The sequence below is a fragment of the Anomaloglossus baeobatrachus genome, unplaced genomic scaffold (assembly GCF_048569485.1).
Source record: "Anomaloglossus baeobatrachus isolate aAnoBae1 unplaced genomic scaffold, aAnoBae1.hap1 Scaffold_120, whole genome shotgun sequence".
NCBI classification, from domain to species: domain Eukaryota; kingdom Metazoa; phylum Chordata; class Amphibia; order Anura; family Aromobatidae; genus Anomaloglossus; species Anomaloglossus baeobatrachus.
The window spans coordinates 415,414-432,846 of record NW_027441890.1 but is presented as its reverse complement, the minus strand read 5'-3'; the positions used below and the strand labels follow the sequence as shown (position 1 = coordinate 432,846).

At 51.1% G+C, this 17,433-nt stretch overlaps 1 protein-coding gene across 3 annotated transcripts in view; it reads left to right on the top strand.

Annotated features, from left to right (window-relative positions):
• The window catches only part of LOC142260526 (calcium homeostasis endoplasmic reticulum protein-like), a 175,498-nt gene that overhangs the window by 47,909 nt on the left and 110,156 nt on the right, over positions 1-17,433 (top strand). For all 3 annotated transcript variants that reach the window (XM_075331976.1, XM_075331974.1, XM_075331975.1), the window contains exon 6: positions 3,298-3,409. In XM_075331976.1, coding sequence (XP_075188091.1) covers positions 3,298-3,409 — 112 coding nt within the window. The remainder of the gene's footprint in view (positions 1-3,297; positions 3,410-17,433) is intronic.

The window sequence follows — 17,433 nt, the reverse complement described above, 5'->3', positions numbered from 1 at the left end:
GTCAACGTCACTAGACAGGAAAGTCTCCCTCTCTCAGACGGCCAAGGACTCTCTACAATGGTGGCTCCTTCCCACCTCATTGTCTCAGGGAAGATCCTTCCTGCCCCCGTCCTGGGCAGTGGTCACGACAGATGCGAGTCTGTCAGGGTGGGGAGCAGTTTTTCTCCACCACAGGGCTCAGGGAACGTGGACTCCGCAGGAGTCCACCCTTCAGATCAATGTTCTGGAAATCAGGGCAGTGTATCTTGCCCTACTAGCCTTCCAACAGTGGCTGGAAGGAAAGCAGATCCGAATCCAGTCGGACAACTCCACAGCGGTGGCATACATCAACCACTAAGGAGGGACGCGCAGTCGGCAAGCCTTCCAAGAAGTCCGGCGCATTCTAATGTGGGTGGAAGACACAGCATCCACCATATCCGCGGTTCACATCCCAGGCGTCGAAAACTGGGAAGCAGACTTCCTCAGTCGCCAGGGCATGGACGCAGGGGAATGGTCCCTTCACCCGGACGCGTTTCAGGAAATCTGTCGCCGTTGGGGAGTGCCGGACGTTGACCTAATGGCGTCCCGGCACAACAACAAGGTCCCGGCATTTATGGCGAGGTCGCGCGATCAAAGAGCTCTGGCGGCAGACGCCTTAGTACAAGATTGGTCGCAGTTCCGGCTCCCATACGTATTCCCGTCTCTGGCACTCTTGCCCAGAGTCTTACGCAAGATCAGATCCGATTGCAGCCGCGTCATACTCGTCGCCCCAGACTGGCCGAGGAGATCGTGGTATCCGGATCTGTGGCATCTCACGGTCGGCCGACCGTGGTCACTTCCAGACCGACCAGACTTACTGTCCCAAGGGCCGTTTTTCCATCAGAATTCTGCGGCCCTGAACCTGACTGTGTGGCCATTGAGTCCTGGATCCTAGCGTCTGCAGGATTATCCCAAGGAGTTGTAGCCACAATGAGACAGGCTAGAAAGTCGACTTCTGCTAAGATCTACCACAGAACGTGGAAGATTTTCTTATCCTGGTGTTCCGCTCAGGGAGTGTCTCCCTGGCCATTTGCATTGCCCACTTTTCTTTCTTTCCTGCAATCGGGGTTAGAAAAGGGCTTGTCGCTCAGCTCCCTTAAAGGGCAAGTCTCGGCACTATCCGTGTTTTTTCAGAAGCGTCTAGCACGTCTTCCTAAGGTGCGCACGTTCCTGCAGGGGGTCTGTCATATTGTGCCCCCGTACAGGCGGCCGTTAGATCCATGGGATCTGAACAGGGTACTAGTTGCTCTCCAGAAGCCGCCTTTCGAGCCTCTGAAGGAAGTTTCCTTTTCTCGCCTGTCACAGAAAGTGGCGTTTCTTGTTGCGATCACATCGCTTCGGCGAGTGTCGGAGCTGGCAGCTCTGTCATCCAAGGCTCCCTTCCTGGTGTTCCACCAGGACAAGGTAGTGCTGCGCCCCATTCCGGAGTTTCTCCCTAAGGTCGTATCCTCGTTTCATCTTAATCAGGATATATCCTTGCCTTCCTTTTGTCCTCATCCGGTTCACCGGTATGAAAAGGACTTACGTTTGCTAGATCTGGTGAGAGCACTCAGAATCTACATTTCCCGCACGGCGCCCATGCGCCGTTCCGATGCACTTTTTGTCCTTGTCGCTGGTCCGCGCAAGGGGTTGCAGGCTTCTAAAGCCACCCTGGCTCGATGGATCAAAGAACCAATTCTAGAGGCCTACCGTTCTGCGGGGCTTCCGGTTCCTTCAGGGCTAAAAGCCCACTCAACCAGAGCCGTGGGTGCGTCCTGGGCATTACGACACCAGGCTTCGGCTCAACAAGTGTGCCAGGCAGCTACCTGGTCGAGTCTGCACACTTTCACCAAGCATTATCAGGTGCATACCTATGCTTCGGCGGATGCCAGCTTAGGTAGAAGAGTCCTGCAGGCGGCAGTGACACCCCCGTAGGGGAGGGCTGTTTTGCAGCTCTAACATGAGGTATTTCTTTACCCACCCAGGGACAGCTTTTGGACGTCCCAATCGTCTGGGTCTCCCAATAGAGCGCTGAAGAAGAAGGGAATTTTGTTACTTACCGTAAATTCCTTTTCTTCTAGCTCTTATTGGGAGACCCAGCACCCGCCCTGTTGTCCTTCGGGATTTTTTTGTTGTTTGCGGGTACACATGTTGTTCATGTTGAACGGTTTTTCAGTTCTCCGATGTTACTCGGAGTTAATTTGTTTAAACCAGTTATTGGCTTTCCTCCTTCTTGCTTTGGCACTAAAACTGGAGAACCCGTGATACCACGGGGGGGTATAGCCAGAAGGGGAGGGGCCTTGCACTTTTTGGTGTAGTGCTTTGTGTGGCCTCCGGAGGCAGTAGCTATACCCCAATCGTCTGGGTCTCCCAATAAGAGCTAGAAGAAAAGGAATTTACGGTAAGTAACAAAATTCCCTTCTTTTTCGCCGCACAAAAAAACGTGCCAGGCAACGTTACATCCGACCGCCGCATGAGCTAAATATGCCGCATCTGGCAAAAACCGGACGCAACGCAAGGCCATGCGGCACAATATGGCGCTAATGCAAGTCTATGCAGTAAAAACGCAACCGGCGGCAAAAAAAATGGTTGCGTTTTTTTCCTGCAGAGCGCTGTGTTGTGCCACACAGCAAAAACCGGATGTTTGAAAGCAGCCTAACGTGTTCTGGGTCTCCTGGAGTGGTGGGGTGGGGTAGGGGGGTTACTTAAGTTCGCTGGTCATGGTCCGTATTACGTGTCTCTTATATCAGGCCACGAAACGGTTGGCCTACCACTGGTTGGATCCAGCTCCTCCGGCCATCGGGGATCTTACGGAAACAGTTAACGCTGTACTTGGGCTGGAGAGGGGAGTGTACCTTAAAAGAAATGCACTGAAGAAGTTCTACAAGATCTGGGGGCCGTGGTTGGGTACTCCGGGCCTTCCCTCATTGGCACTACTGCAAGACAGTGTGGGAGAACAGGTCCTCAACCGGTTGATAATTTACTGGAATGGCGTGAATTGCATGTTGCTGGGACGCACGTGGTTGCCTAAGATGTTGGGTAATTTATATTATGGGTAGTATATTGTAAAATATATAATTTGTGACCCATACTGATGTGAGGCATAGACTGTAGGTGCACTCTATTCCCTTTCTCTGTAATGTTTTTGCAGGGAAACAAACTGTTATTTGTGTTGTGTGACTTTGTTGATAAATAAAGATGAACCTGATTTAAAAAAAATATATCTGGGGACATCATTCTAAACTTTACATAGGATGAATCCACATTTCTATTATATAATTTTTGTTTTTCCTCATACAGTCAAAGGAAACAAGCTCGGGATCTTCTGGCTGCCCTTCAGAAAGTAGTTGTCCCAATTTACTGTACTAGTTTTTTGGCAGTGGAAGAGGACAAGCAGCAGAAGATTGCACGTGTAAGTAGGACTCTGTGGCAAGAAAATAATTACTCCTCCTTTTACTTCAGTACACCAATCTAGTAATACTCATTCGGTGATGAAGGGTTGTGTGACGACTAAGTTCTTTTGATGGTTTGCATGCTAATATTTTTTTAAAGGGAACCTGTCATCAGAAATTTGGCTTTCAACCTAAATGTTCCCCCTCTGCAGCTCGTGGGCTGCATTCTAGTAAGGTTTCTATACTTTTTGTGCCCCCTTTTAAACCAAAATAAATACTTTATAAAACTGTACCTTTTGGTTTGAAAATCTTGTAAATTCTCCATGGGGGCGGGCCGTCTGGCGTCCGTTGCTGTATCTTACGCCGTCCCCCATGCTCCAAATCATCCCTCAGGACGCCGCCCACTGCGCCCGAGGTCCCGTGCACGCCAGGACACCTAGTGACGTGATCGCAGGCACGAGAGTATGGGCGGCGCTATGATTGCATCGCAAGTGCCCGCCCATACTCCCGTGGGCGCTCTCTCCCCTCTGTACGTCGCTCAGATCCTCCGCTTCTCCTGTAGTGGCCTGCTCCGCTCCTCCCATCTATTTCCTGCTGCAGGGTACAATGGGAAGGAGGTGACGTCGGGCCGGCGCAGAACGCTGGAGGCAGTGGGGAAAGGGCGGGCACAAGAGTATGGGCGGGCACTTGCGTTGCAATCACAGCGCCGCCCATACTCTCGTGCCTGCGACCACGTCACCAGGTGTCCTGGCGTGCACGGGACCTCGGGCGCAGTGGGCGGCGTTCTGAGGGATGATTTGGAGCATGGTGGACGGCGTAAGATACAGCAACGGACGCCACACGGCCCGCCCCCATGGAGAATTTACAAGATTTTCAAACCGAAAGGTACAGTTTTATAAAGTATTTATTTTGGTTTAAAAGGGGGCACAAAAAGTATAGAAACCTTACTAGAATGCAGCCCAGGAGCTGCAGAAGGGGAAACATTTAGGTGGAAAGCCAAATTTCTGATGACAGGTTCCCTTTAAGCTTCAAGTATGGCCCAATTTTATTCCTCAAGAGCTTACTTTCTTTGTCGCTCCATTGGGAGACCCAGACAATTGGGTGTATAGCTTCTGCCTCTGGAGGCCACACAAAGTATTACACTTTAAAAAGTGTAACCCCTCCCCTCTGCCTATAGACCCTCCCGTGGATCACGGGCTCCTCAGTTTTATGCTTTGTGTGGAAGGAGGCACACATCCACTCATGCATTCTCATACTTAGTTATGTCGGTTGGAAGAAAAGAGGACCCCCACGGGGCCCCCGGCATGTTCCCTTCTCACCCCACTATGTCGGCGGTGTTGTTAAGGTTGAGGTACCCATTGCGGGTACAGAGGCTGGAGCCACATGCCGTCTCCTTCACCATCCCTTATGCGGCTCTGGGAGAAGTGGGATCCTGAGCGGTCATCCATTTGCTGGGACCGTGCTCCATCCGCAGCCCCTGGTGGAACCTGCCGGACCGGAGCCTCTTCAACCTCAGGGACCGGGCCCTGCAACTTAAAGGTACTCTGTGTCCCCATAGGGGACTGTGCAGGGAGCGCACCTTCTTCCCGGAAGCCGCGGTAGTTGTGAAATTGAAGAGGCTGGTGGACTTCCGCGCCGACCATGCCTGCTTGTCGGGCGCGGCCTCAAATTTAGTCCCCGACTTCACCGCGGCCTAGTCGCGAAAATCCCGCCCCCGGGCCTGCCTGTCAGGGGTAAGGGCGGGATTACCGACATGACGTCGGATGTGAGGGCTGGAGCATCCTGCATGTCTTCCTCCCCCCTCACTGACCACTGTGGGGACCCCAGATTCCCGCTCTTTGCTGGCGCCGCCCTCGGCCCCACTCCTCCCCTGAGAGCTCCGGCGGCCATTTTCTGGCATTCTGCCGGTGGATGCTTCTCAGTGAACAGCTCTGCAGCTCCGGGGGATCCACGGCAGGGAATCTGGAGGACACACTCCGCTCGTTAGCGGTCGGTAAGCCACACCGGTCACCCGGTATATATATATAGCACTGGTGGGCCCCTCGGCTCATGTAGACCCCCCTGCTCCCCCTGAGCAGGCTGCAGGGACAGAGTCACCGGTGTTGGCCTCTTTTGCTGAGAAACTCTCTGTCACTTTCTCAATCCATTGCACTGTCTATGGACAAATGGTCTTCTAAACTCCTTGAGGCATTGCAGTTCAGACCGGACCTTCCACAGGCCCCGGCCCCTGTTAGCTCGTCTCCTCCAGGCCCCTCTCGGTCCACGCCGCAGCGCGCTCCCAGGTTGGCCCCTAGGTCTCAGGCGGAGGACTCCTGCCCGGACCGCAGTCCCAGACCGGCTAAGCGGTCTCGCTGGGACTCTTCCCTGACTTCCTCACGCTGCTCGGGATCACAGCTTGAGGACTCTCTGGAAGACGAGGCGGACGTGGGAGCTCAGGGCTCTGACCCTGACTTCCCCCTTAACCTTGATACACCTGAGGGGGACGCCTTAGTAAATGATCTTATCTCGTCCATCAACCAGGTGTTGGATCTCTCACCCCCGCCTCCTCCTGTAGAGGAGTCGGCGTCTCAGCAGGAGAAACACCAGTTTCGGTTCCCCAAACGTACGCGCAATACGTTTTTTGATCACTCTAACTTCAGGGACGCTGTCCAGAAGCCCAGAGCGGTCCCGGACAAGCGCTTTGCTAAACGTCACACTGACACGCGTTACCCCTTTCCATCTGAAGTCGTTAAGGGTTGGGCTCACTGTCCCAAATTGGATCCTCCAGTCTCCAGATTGGCTGCTAGGTCCGTTGTGTCTGTTGCAGATGGCTCATCCTTGAAGGATGCCACTGACAGACAGAGCTCTTGGTGAAGTCCATCTACGAGGCCACGGGCGCGTCTTTCGCCTCGGCCTTTGCAGCCGTGTGGGCTCTCCAAGCAATCTCTGCTTGTCTGACTGAGATTAATGCTGTCACACGGAATTCTGCTCCGCATGTTTCGTCTTTGACCTCTCAGGCGTCAGCCTTTTCGTCCTACGCCATGAACGCCGTCCTGGACTCCACTAGCCGTACGGCGGTAGCCTCTGCTAACTCCGTGGCAGTCCGCAGGGCCATGTGGCTGCGCGAATGGAAAGCAGACTCGGCTTCCAAGAGGTTCTTAACCGGTTTGCCCTTTTCTGGCGACCGTTTGTTTGGCGAACGATTGGATGAGATTATTAAGGAATCCAAGGGAAAGGACTCCTCCTTACCCCAGTCCAAACCTAAGAGACCTCAGCAGAGAAAAATCCAATCGAGGTTTCGGTCCTTTCGTCCCTCCGCCAAGCCCCAATCCTCTTCGTCCAACAGGCCGGAGAAAGGCCAGAGGAACTCCTATGCGTGGCGGCCCAAGTCACGCCCCCAAAAGGCCGCAGGAGGCACTGCCTCCAAGACAGCCTCCTCATGACTCTCGGCCTCCCCTAGCCGCATCCTCGGTCGGTGGCAGGCTCTCCCGCTTTGGCGACGCCTGGTGGCCACATGTTCAAGACCGATGGGTGAGAGACATTCTGTCTCATGGTTACAGGATAGAGTTCAGCTCTCGTCCTGCGGCTCGTTTCTTCAGAACCTCTCCGCCCCCCGCTCAGGCCGACGCACTTTTTCAGGCAGTGGACGCTCTAAAGATAGGAGTTGTGATCCCCGTTCCCCTTCAGGAACGTGGTCGCGGATTTTACTCCAACTTGTTTGTGGTGCCAAAAAAGGACTGGTCATTCCGTCCCGTTCTGGACCTCAAGCTACTCAACAGACATGTGAGAACCAGACGGTTTCGGATGGAATCTCTCCGCTCGGTCATCGCCTCGATATCACAAGGAGACTTCCTAGCATCGATCGACATCAAGGATGCTTATCTCCATGTACCGATCGCACCCGAACATCAACGTTTCTTGCGTTTCGCCATCGGGGACGAACACCTTCAGTTCGTGGCATTGCCTTTCGGCCTGGCGACAGCCCCACGGGTTTTCACCAAAGTCATGGCATCCGTCGTGGCGGTCCTGCACTCTCAAGGCCACTTGGTGATCCCCTACTTGGACGATCTCCTAGTCAGGGCCCCTTCTCTGGTGGCGTGTCAACAAAGTCTAACCGTCGCTCTGGCGACTCTCCAGCAGTTCGGGTGGATCATCAACTTCCCGAAATCCACCGACCCAATCACTGACTTACCTTGGGATGGAGTTTCATACCCAGCAAGCTTTAGTCAAGCTACCGAGCGACAAACAGCTTTCTCTGCAGGCAGGGGTGCAATCACTTCTTCGAAGTCAGTCACACCCCTTAAGGCGCCTCATGCACTTCCTAGGGAAGATGGTGGCAGCTATAGAGGCAGTCCCGTTCGCGCAATTCCATCTACGGCCACTCCAATGGGACATTCTCCGCAAATGGGATAAGAGTGCGGCTTCCCTCGAGAAGAACGTCTCTCTTTCCCTTGCAACCAAAACATCACTTCAGTGGTGGCTCCTACCCACTTCTCTGTCGCGGGGAAAATCCTTCCTACCCCCAACCTGGGTTGTGGTCACCACGGACGCGAGCCTGTCAGGTTGGGGAGCGTTTTTTCTCCACCACAGGGCTCAGGGAACCTGTTCTCCGATAGAATCATCCCTTCAGATCAATATCCTGGAGATAAGGGCAGTATATCTAGCCCTATTGGCTTTCCATCGGTGGCTGGAGGGCAGGCAGATCCGTATCCAGTCGGACAACGCCACTGCCGTCGCCTACATCAACCACCAAGGCGGCACTCGCAGTCGTCAAGCCTTCCAGGAAGTCCGACGGATTCTGCAGTGGGTGGAAGCCACAGGCTCCACCATCTCCGCAGTTCACATCCCGGGCGTAGAAAACTGGGAAGCAGATTTTCTCAGTCGTCAGGGCATGGACGCGGGGGAATGGTCTCTGCACCCAGAAGTGTTTCGAGAGATCTGTCGCCGCTGGGGAACGCCGGACGTCGATCTCATGGCGTCGCGGCACAACCACAAGGTCCCGGCCTTCATGGCACGGTCTCAGGATCATAGAGCTCTGGCGGCGGACACGTTAGTCCAGGATTGGTCGCAGTTTCGACTGCCTTATGTGTTTCCCCCTCTGGCGATGCTGCCCAGAGTACTACGCAAGATCAGGTCCGACTGCCGTCGCGCCATTCTCGTCGCTCCAGACTGGCCGAGGCGGTCGTGGTATCCGGATCTGTGGCATCTCACGGTGGGTCAACCGTGGGCGCTTCCAGACCGTCCAGACTTGCTGTCACAAGGCCCGTTTTTCCATCTGAATTCTGTGGCCCTCAACCTGACTGTGTGGCCATTGAGTCCTGGCTCCTAGCGTCTTCAGGGTTATCTCAAGATGTCATTGCCACCATGAGACAGGCCAGGAAGCCAACGTCCGCCAAGATCTATTACAGGTCTTGGCAAATCTTCCTATCCTGGTGCGCTAATAACGGTTTTCCTCCATGGCCGTTTGCCTTACCCACTTTTCTTTCATTCCTTCAATCTGGAATGGACAAGGGTTTGTCCCTCGGCTCTCTCAAGGGCCAAGTATCGGCGCTCTCCGTGTTTTTTCAAAAGCGTCTAGCCAGGCTTCCGCAGGTCCGCACGTTCCTGCAGGGGGTTTGCCACATGGTCCCACCTTACAAACGTCCGCTGGAACCCTGGGATCTTAACAGGGTTCTGACTGCTCTTCAAAAACCACCTTTCGAGCCGCTGCGGGATGTCTCTCTCTCACGTCTTTCGCAGAAGGTGGCCTTCCTAGTGGCAGTCACTTCACTTCGGAGAGTGTCTGAGCTCGCAGCGCTGTCATGCAAAGCCCCCTTCCTGGTTTTTCACCAGGATAAGGTGGTTCTGCGTCCTGTCCCGGAATTTCTCCCTAAGGTGGTATCCCCTTTTCATCTCAATCAGGATATCTCCTTGCCTTCCTTTTGCCCTAATCCAATTCACCAGTGTGAAAAGGATTTGCACTCTTTGGATCTAGTGAGAGCACTCCGGTTCTACGTGTCTCGCACGGCGCCCCTGCGCCGTTCAGATGCGCTCTTTGTTCTTGTCGCTGGCCAGCGTAAGGGCTCTCAGGCCTCCAAGTCAACCTTGGCTCGGTGGATCAAGGAACCGATTCTCGAGGCCTACCGTTCTTCCGGGCTTCCGCTCCCTTCAGGGCTGAAAGCCCATTCTACCAGAGCCGTGGGTGCGTCCTGGGCATTGCGGCACTGGGCTACGGCTCAGCAGGTGTGTCAGGCAGCTACGTGGTCTAGTCTGCACACTTTCACGAAACACTATCCAGTGCATACCTATGCTTCGGCAGACGCCAGTCTAGGTAGGCGAGTCCTTCAGGCGGCGGTTGCCCACCTGTAAGAGGGGGCCGTTTTCGGCTCTTTTTTATCGAGGTATTCTTTTACCCACCCAGGGACTGCTCTTGGACGTCCCAATTGTCTGGGTCTCCCAATGGAGCGACAAAGAAAAAGGGAATTTTGTTTACTTACCGTAAATTCCTTTTCTTCTAGCTCCTATTGGGAGACCCAGCACCCGCCCCTGTTCCCTTCGGGCTGGTTGTTCTTTTGTGTACACATGTTGTTCATGTTGAATTGTTCTTTTGGTTCATGGTCTTCAGTTCTCCGAACATCCTTCGGATTGAATTTACCCTAGACCAATTTATTAGTTTTCTCCTTCCTGCTTTTGCACCAAAACTGAGGAGCCCGTGATCCACGGGAGGGTGTATAGGCAGAGGGGAGGGGTTACACTTTTTAAAGTGTAATACTTTGTGTGGCCTCCAGAGGCAGAAGCTATACACCCAATTGTCTGGGCCTCCCAATAGGAGCTAGAAGAAAAGGAATTTACGGTAAGTAAACAAAATTCCCTTTTTTTCTTTCTGGTTGTCTGGCTTAACTCTTTAGCTAAGCTTGCCCCTTTCTCTGCCTCAGTTGCAATGTAGCTTAGGTGTAGTATTGGTTAATAAACTGAGCCAGATATCCGCCTTCTTCTGTGCCCCTGCATTCTGCTATGGAACCTGTTACAGAAGTTCCCATACCTGCACCATGTGACTGGGAGTGAAATTAGGCCCTCTGTAAAGCTTTTGAAATCAAATAATTTAAAATTGAAATAAATTTGAAGAACATTCTCTGTTGAGACAACATATGAATGTCAGTGGTCCATTGCTTTTGGACCCCTTCTCTGACCAGGATCTTACAGCTGCCAACAGATTGCATTTCCAACAGACTTGAATATTTAATTTATGTTATGGTTGTCAATTCATTTAACCTCATAACGACGGCCGTACGACTTAAAGCGACGGCAAAACAGGGTACTTATTCTGTTCGGCCGCTTTAAAGCGTCGGGCCGAAAAAAGCCTGTAGCGCCCCCCAGCGACCGAAAATCTCGGGGGTTTCAGCTACCGGGGGTAGCTGAGACCCCCCCCCAGATTATGAATCGGGGTGGTTTTTTTGGACCCCGATAATGTGATCGCCAGTATACACCGTATACTGACAATCACATAAAAAAAAAGAAATGTCCGGTAAAACTGATTTCTTTTTCATCTGACGTGATAAAACATGTCAGATGAGAAAGAAATATAAACCCCTAGTGCCCCCAAAGCCCCCGGTACCGTAGATTCCCCCCCACCCCCTCTCCGGAACAGTCAAAATGGCGCCGAAGCGCACAGAAAATTGCCGCCGCCGCCGGCTCTGCATTCATTTCCCTCCGATCTGAAATGATCAAACATTTCAGATCGGAGGGAAATGTCCTCCCCCTGACCCCTCCTCCGGGACACCGGAGGTCTCTGGTCCCCCGGAGCCCCCTCCGATTCTCCAGAGCGCTCCCCCTTCCCCTCTCCGGAGCATGCAAGATGGCGGGGCGCGGCGCACAGTAGCGCGCAGCCGCATTCATCCTGATCTTTCTGCCGCATGTGACACGTCACATGCGACAGAAAAGTTGTCGCCAGGTCTCCTGCCGTCAGCCCCCGGTCTTCCCCGTTACCTGGCTTCTGCTCCGTCTGGAAAGCTGGCAGCGCATGTGCAGACAGCGGCTGTCAGCTGGATCCTTGCAAGCTGCACTGTGGACCGGGGGAGAGTGAGTGCAGTAATCTGCAGCCACACTCCTCACATGGAGAGCCTGCTGTTCTAGAAAATGGGGGGTACGTTCTGTGAGCGTGCCCCTCATATTCTGGAATGAGGTTACTGCAGGTCACTCTGCCCTAGGTTGGACCGGGGCAGTGTGAGTGCAGTATTCTCAGATTACTGCACCCACACTGCTCATGGAGAGCTTGCTCTTCCAGAAAATGGGGGATACGTTCCCTGAACGTGCCCCCCATATTCTAGAAGGTCCAGAGTCGTCGAGGAACCTCCAAAATGATTACAGCGACCGGAATTTGTTTATTTTCAATAATTGGTGAAAGAGGAATGTTTCGGGGAGGTTTTTTTTCAAATTTTTTTTGTCTTTATTTTTTTCTTTTACTGACTGGGTTAATGATGTCGGGTATCTGTTTAGATGCCGTGACATCACTAACCCCAGGGCTTGATGCCAGGTGACATGTATCAACCCCGTATATTACCCTGTTTGCCACCGCACCAGGGCGCGGGATGAGCTGGGGCGAAGCGCCAGGATTGGCGCTTCTAATTGATGCGCCACTTCTGGGGCCGCTGCGACCTGCTATTTTTAGGCTGGGAAGAGTCCAATAACCATGGCTCTTCCCACCCTGAGAATACCAGACCCCAGCTGTCCGCTTCACCTTGGCTGGTCACCTAATTTGGGGGGGACCCCACGTTTGTTTGTTTTTGTGTTTTTTGTTTTTTTTTTGTTTTTTTTTCCCTTTTAAAACGCCTGGGGAGCCCTCCAAATTGATCACCAGACAAGGTGAAGCTGTCAGCTGTGGTTTGTATCAAAAATAGGTGGGACCCCACGTCGTTTATTTTAATTAATTTTTTGGGGGGCTAAATACAAGGCTAGGCACCCTTTAGTGCCACATGAAAGGCACTAAAGGGCGCCAGCTTAGAATATGCAGGGGGGTGGGATGTTATATATGTTTGACGTCTATCCATTCATCCATTGTAGCATTTTAGGCTGTGTGCCCACGATCAGGGTTTGCAGCGTTTTAGGAGCAGAGTGTTTTCCCTGCGTCCATAACGCTGCGTTGTGCAATAGAAGCACAGTGGAAGGATTTTTAGAAATCCCATGCCCAATGTGCTTCTTTTCTCCGCAGCATACACTGACCTGTGGTGCAGCTTCCCGAGCCTCAGCATGTCAATTTATGCTGCGGAGACAAGAGTGTTCTCTGCAGGTAACATAGAGCTCCACAGCAGCCTGAACCCAAATCGTGGGCATGGGCAGCTGTGTTCTCCAGTGGACAACACTCACATCTCTGCAGGAAGGCTGGTACTGTGTACTAGACGCCGTGTCGCTGGATCACGGCCACATAGCCTAAAAGTGAGAAATTTGTTGCTACAGCAACATTTTTGTGAAGTACCTGTGGATTCAAAATGCTTACTATACTCCTGAATAAAATCCATTTTCCAAAATGGGGTCACGTGGGGGGTTTAGGTACCCATGGGGCCCTGCAAATGTGACATGGTGCCTTCAATTTATTTCAACTTTTCCAGAATTCAAATGGTGCTCCTTCCATTCCAAGCCCTCCCATTTATCCAAACAGAGGTTTTTGGCCACATGTGGGGTATCCCTGTGGTCATAAGACATTGGATAACAACCTGTTGGGTCCACGGTTTATTGTTGCCTCTTGAAAAAGTAAGAAATATGATGCTAAAGCAACATTTTTGTGAAAAAAATGAACATTTTCAATATGGCAACCTAAGCTTATCAAATTCTGTGAAGTACTCTTGGATTCAAACTGCTCACTATACACCTAGATAAAAGCCTTGAGGTGTCTTGTTTCCAGAATGGGGTCACTTGTAGGGAAACCTCCACTGTTTAGGCACCTTAGGGGCTTTCCAAATGCAACATAGCGTCCGCTAATGATTCCAGCCAATTGTGCAGTCAAATGGCGCTCCTTCCCTTCCGAGCCCTGCTGTGCACCCAAACAGTTGATTTTCATCACACATAAGGTATCAGCATACTCAGGAGAAATTGCACAATAAATTTTATGCTGAATTTTTTCCTTTTACACTTGTAAAAAAAAAAAAAAAAAGCTACCTGGTTGAAGTAACAATGTTGTGGTAAAAATGTATTTTTTTTATTTTCACAGCTCAACATTATAAACTTCTGTGAAGCACCTGAGGGTTCAGGGTACTCACCAAACATCTAGATAAATTCCTTCAGGGGTCTATTTTCCAAAATGGGGCCACATGTTGGGGAGCTCCACTGTATAGACACCTCAGGGGCTCTCCAAATGCAACATAGCGTCCGCTATTGATTCCAGCCAATTTTGCAGTCAAATGGCACTCCTTCCCTTCCGAGCCCCGCCGTGTGCCCAAACAGTTGATTTCCACCACATATAAGATATCACCAAACTCAGGAGAAATTGCACAATAAATTTCATGGTGATTTTTTTCCTGTTAGCCTAGTGAAAAAAAGCTACCTGGTTTAAATAACAATTTTGTGGTAACATTTTTATTTATTTTCATGGCTCAACGTTATAAACTTCTGTGAAGCACCTGGGGGTTCAGGGTACTCACCAAACATCTAGATAAATTCCTTTAGGGGCCTAGTTTCCAAAATGGGGTCACTTGTGCGGGATTTCTGCTGTTTACGTACCTTAGGGGACCTCCAAATGCGACATGGTGCCTGCAATCTCTTTCAGCCAAATTTCCTTTCCAAAATTCAAATATTGCTCCTTTCGTTCCAAGCCCTCCCATTTGTCCAAACAAAGGTTTCAGACCACATGTGAGGTGTCACCGCGCTCATAAAAAAAAGTGGTTAACAAACCTTGAGGTCAAATTTTTGGAATTACCTCTTGAAAAAGAGAGAAAATTGATGCTAAAGCAACATTTTTGAGAAAATTATTAAAATTTTCAATAGGACAACGTAACGTTAACAAAATCTGTGAAGTACCTGTGGATCCAAAATGCTCACTATACCCTTAGATAGAAGCCTTGAGGGGTCTAGTTTCCAAAATGGCGTCAATTGTGAGGGGTTTCTTCTGTTTAGGTACCTTAGCGGACCTGTAAATGCAACATGGTGCCCGCAATCTATTTCAGCCAAATTTGCTTTCCAAAATTCAAATATTTCTCCTTCTGTTCCGAGCCCTCCCATTTGTCCAAACAGAGGTTTCTGACCACATGTGGGGTATCGGCGCGCTCATAAGAAAGTGGGGAACAAGTTTTGGGGTCCGTTTTTTTGTGTTATTTCTTCTAAAAGTGAATAAATTTGGGTTAGAGCAACATTTTTAGGTAAAATTTAATTTTTGCTTTTTTTTCATTCCACATTGCTTTTGTTCATGTGAAGCACCTGAAGGGTTAATAAACTTCTTGAATGTGGTTTTGAGTACTTTGGGGGGTGCAGTTTTTAGAATGGTGTCACTTTTGGGTATTTCTGTCATCTAGGCCTATCGAAGTCACTTCAAATGTGATGTGGTCCTTAAAAAATGGTTTTGTAAATTTTGATGTAAAAATGAGAAATCGCTGATAAACTTTGAACTCTTCTAACTTCCTAACGAAAAAAAATTTTGTTTCCAAAATTGGGCTGATGTAAAGTAGACATGTGGGAAATGTTATTTATTAACTATTTTGTGTCACAGAAATCTCTGGTTTATCGGTATAAAAATTCAAAAGTTGAAAATTGCTACATTTTCAAAATGTTTGCCAAAATTCAATTTTTTTCATAAATAAACGCAAAAAATATTGTCCTAAATTTGGTACTAACATGAAGTCCAATATGTGACGAAAAAACAGTCTCAGAATCACCGGGATCCGTTGAAGCGTTCCAGAATTATAACCTCATGAAGTGACACTGGTCAGAAGTGCAAAATTTGGTCTGGTCATTAAGGTGAAAATTAGCTCCGTCACTAAGGGGTTAAATATATAGCTAACTTCTTTGTTCTCCAGTTATTTACTAAGTGTTTGATGAACTGATCCATGACACTTTTTTTTTTTTTTTTTTTTTTTATTGTGTCTTCCATCTAATTAGGACATTGTCTTCATAAGACAGCCCATTTGATGCAAACTAGCAGGTTGTTTGTTTTTTGGTTTTTTTTTTTAACTAAATCTGTCTACTTATCCTAAGGTGCCCTATACACAGCTGTTGGCTCAATGGTTCAGCCAACAGCTCTCTCCTGCCTACTCCATACACAGGAGTGCTTACATACCCTGTTTTCTTTTTCGCTCCTAATTGGGAGACCCAGACAATTGGGTGTATAGCTACTGCCTCCGGAGGCCGCACAAAGTACTACACTTAAAAGTGTAAGGCCCCTCCCCTTCTGGCTATACACCCCCCCCGTGGGAGCACGGGTCCCTCAGTTTTTTGCTTTGTGCGAAGGAGGTCAGACACGCACGCATAGCTCCACTATTTAGTCAGCAGCAGCTGCTGACTATGTCGGATGGAAGAAAAGAGGGCCCATACAGGGCCCCCAGCATGCTCCCTTCTCACCCCACTTTCTGTCGGTGGTGCTTGTTAAGGTTGAGGTACCCATTGCGGGTACGGAGGCTGGAGCCCACATGCTGATTCCTTCCCCATCCCCATTAGGGCTCTGGGCGAAGTGGGATTTTACCGGTCTCCAGGCACTGAGACCGTGCTCCATCCACAGCCCCTGGAGAAGCCGCTGGATATGGAGCTGAGTATCGTCAGGGACATGGCCCTGCTCCGTCAAGGTACTCTGTGTCCCCGTGCATATGCGCGCACACCGCAGCATTGCTGGGTGTGTTAGTGCGCCGGGGACAACAGCGCTGCTGCGCTTGTGCCATTTCCTCACTTCAGCTTTGCTGAGTGGGTAGACTCAGGGAGAACGGTCGCGCCGGCCGCTGGGACTGCGACGCGGCTGGGACTTGTGGTGCGCCGGGGACTTCCGCGCTGACCGTGCATATATCACGGCCGCGCTTATTACTACAGTCCCCGGCTTTTGCGGCCTAGTTCGTTCGTTCCCGCCTCCGCACCTGCCAGTCAGGAGGAGGGCGGGACGCTGTACAGAGCATCAGCGCTGAGGGCTGGAGTCTTTTTTACATACTCCAGCCCTCACACCAGGCACAGTAGGACGCAGTTTCCCGCACTTTGTTTGTGGCACGCCCACGGTCCGCCCCTCTTCACTGAACGCCGGCAGCCATTCCTGCCTGCACGCTGAGCTGCAGAGGGGAGACGGGGAGACCCAGACACGGGATTCTACGGCCTCATACCCGCTGTTCAGCGGGCGGTAAGCAGCCCTCAAGGGCTCACCCCCACTTGTGCCGTTTGTATACTGAGTATTTTGTGTTTGCAAATACTTTGTACTGTACGGTCGCTGGTGATTCTCGGCTATATACCCTCCTAGATTACAAGGAGGCAACAGCATGTCGTCCGCAAAACGCAAGGGTGCCAAGGCACAGACATTATATGCTGCCTGTACCGCATGTGGGGCTGCTCTACCGGCAGGTTCCACTGACCCCCATTGTGTGCAGTGCTCGGCCCCTGTGCAACTTGCACAGCCGGGGCCTCTGCTGGACGTGACCCAGGGTGTACCACCTGGGAATGCTGTCCAGGTGACGGGGACGGAGTTTGCAGCTTTTGCTGACAGATTGTCTATGACCATGTCAAAGATTCTTGAAACATTGCAGTCTAGACCAGTAACTCAGACCATGGACACTGTGGCATCATTGCTCCCTGGTCCCCCTCAGCTGGAACACTTCCAAGCTCCGGGGGTGTCACATGCACCCCAGGGTGACGATTCTGACTCAGACAACAGTCCCAGACAACCTAAGCGGGCTCGTTATGAGGGGCCCTCAACTTCGTCTCACTGGTCAGGATCCCAGCGGGACGAATCTATGGGTGATGAGGCGGATGTAAGAGATGCAATCCAGAAACACCACGCTTATCCTGAGAAGCGGTTTTCTAAACGGCTTAAAGATACACGCTATCCTTTTCCCCCTGACGTGGTCAAGGGTTGGACCCAGTGTCCCAAGGTGGACCCTCCAATCTCCAGGCTTGCAGCTAGATCTTTAGT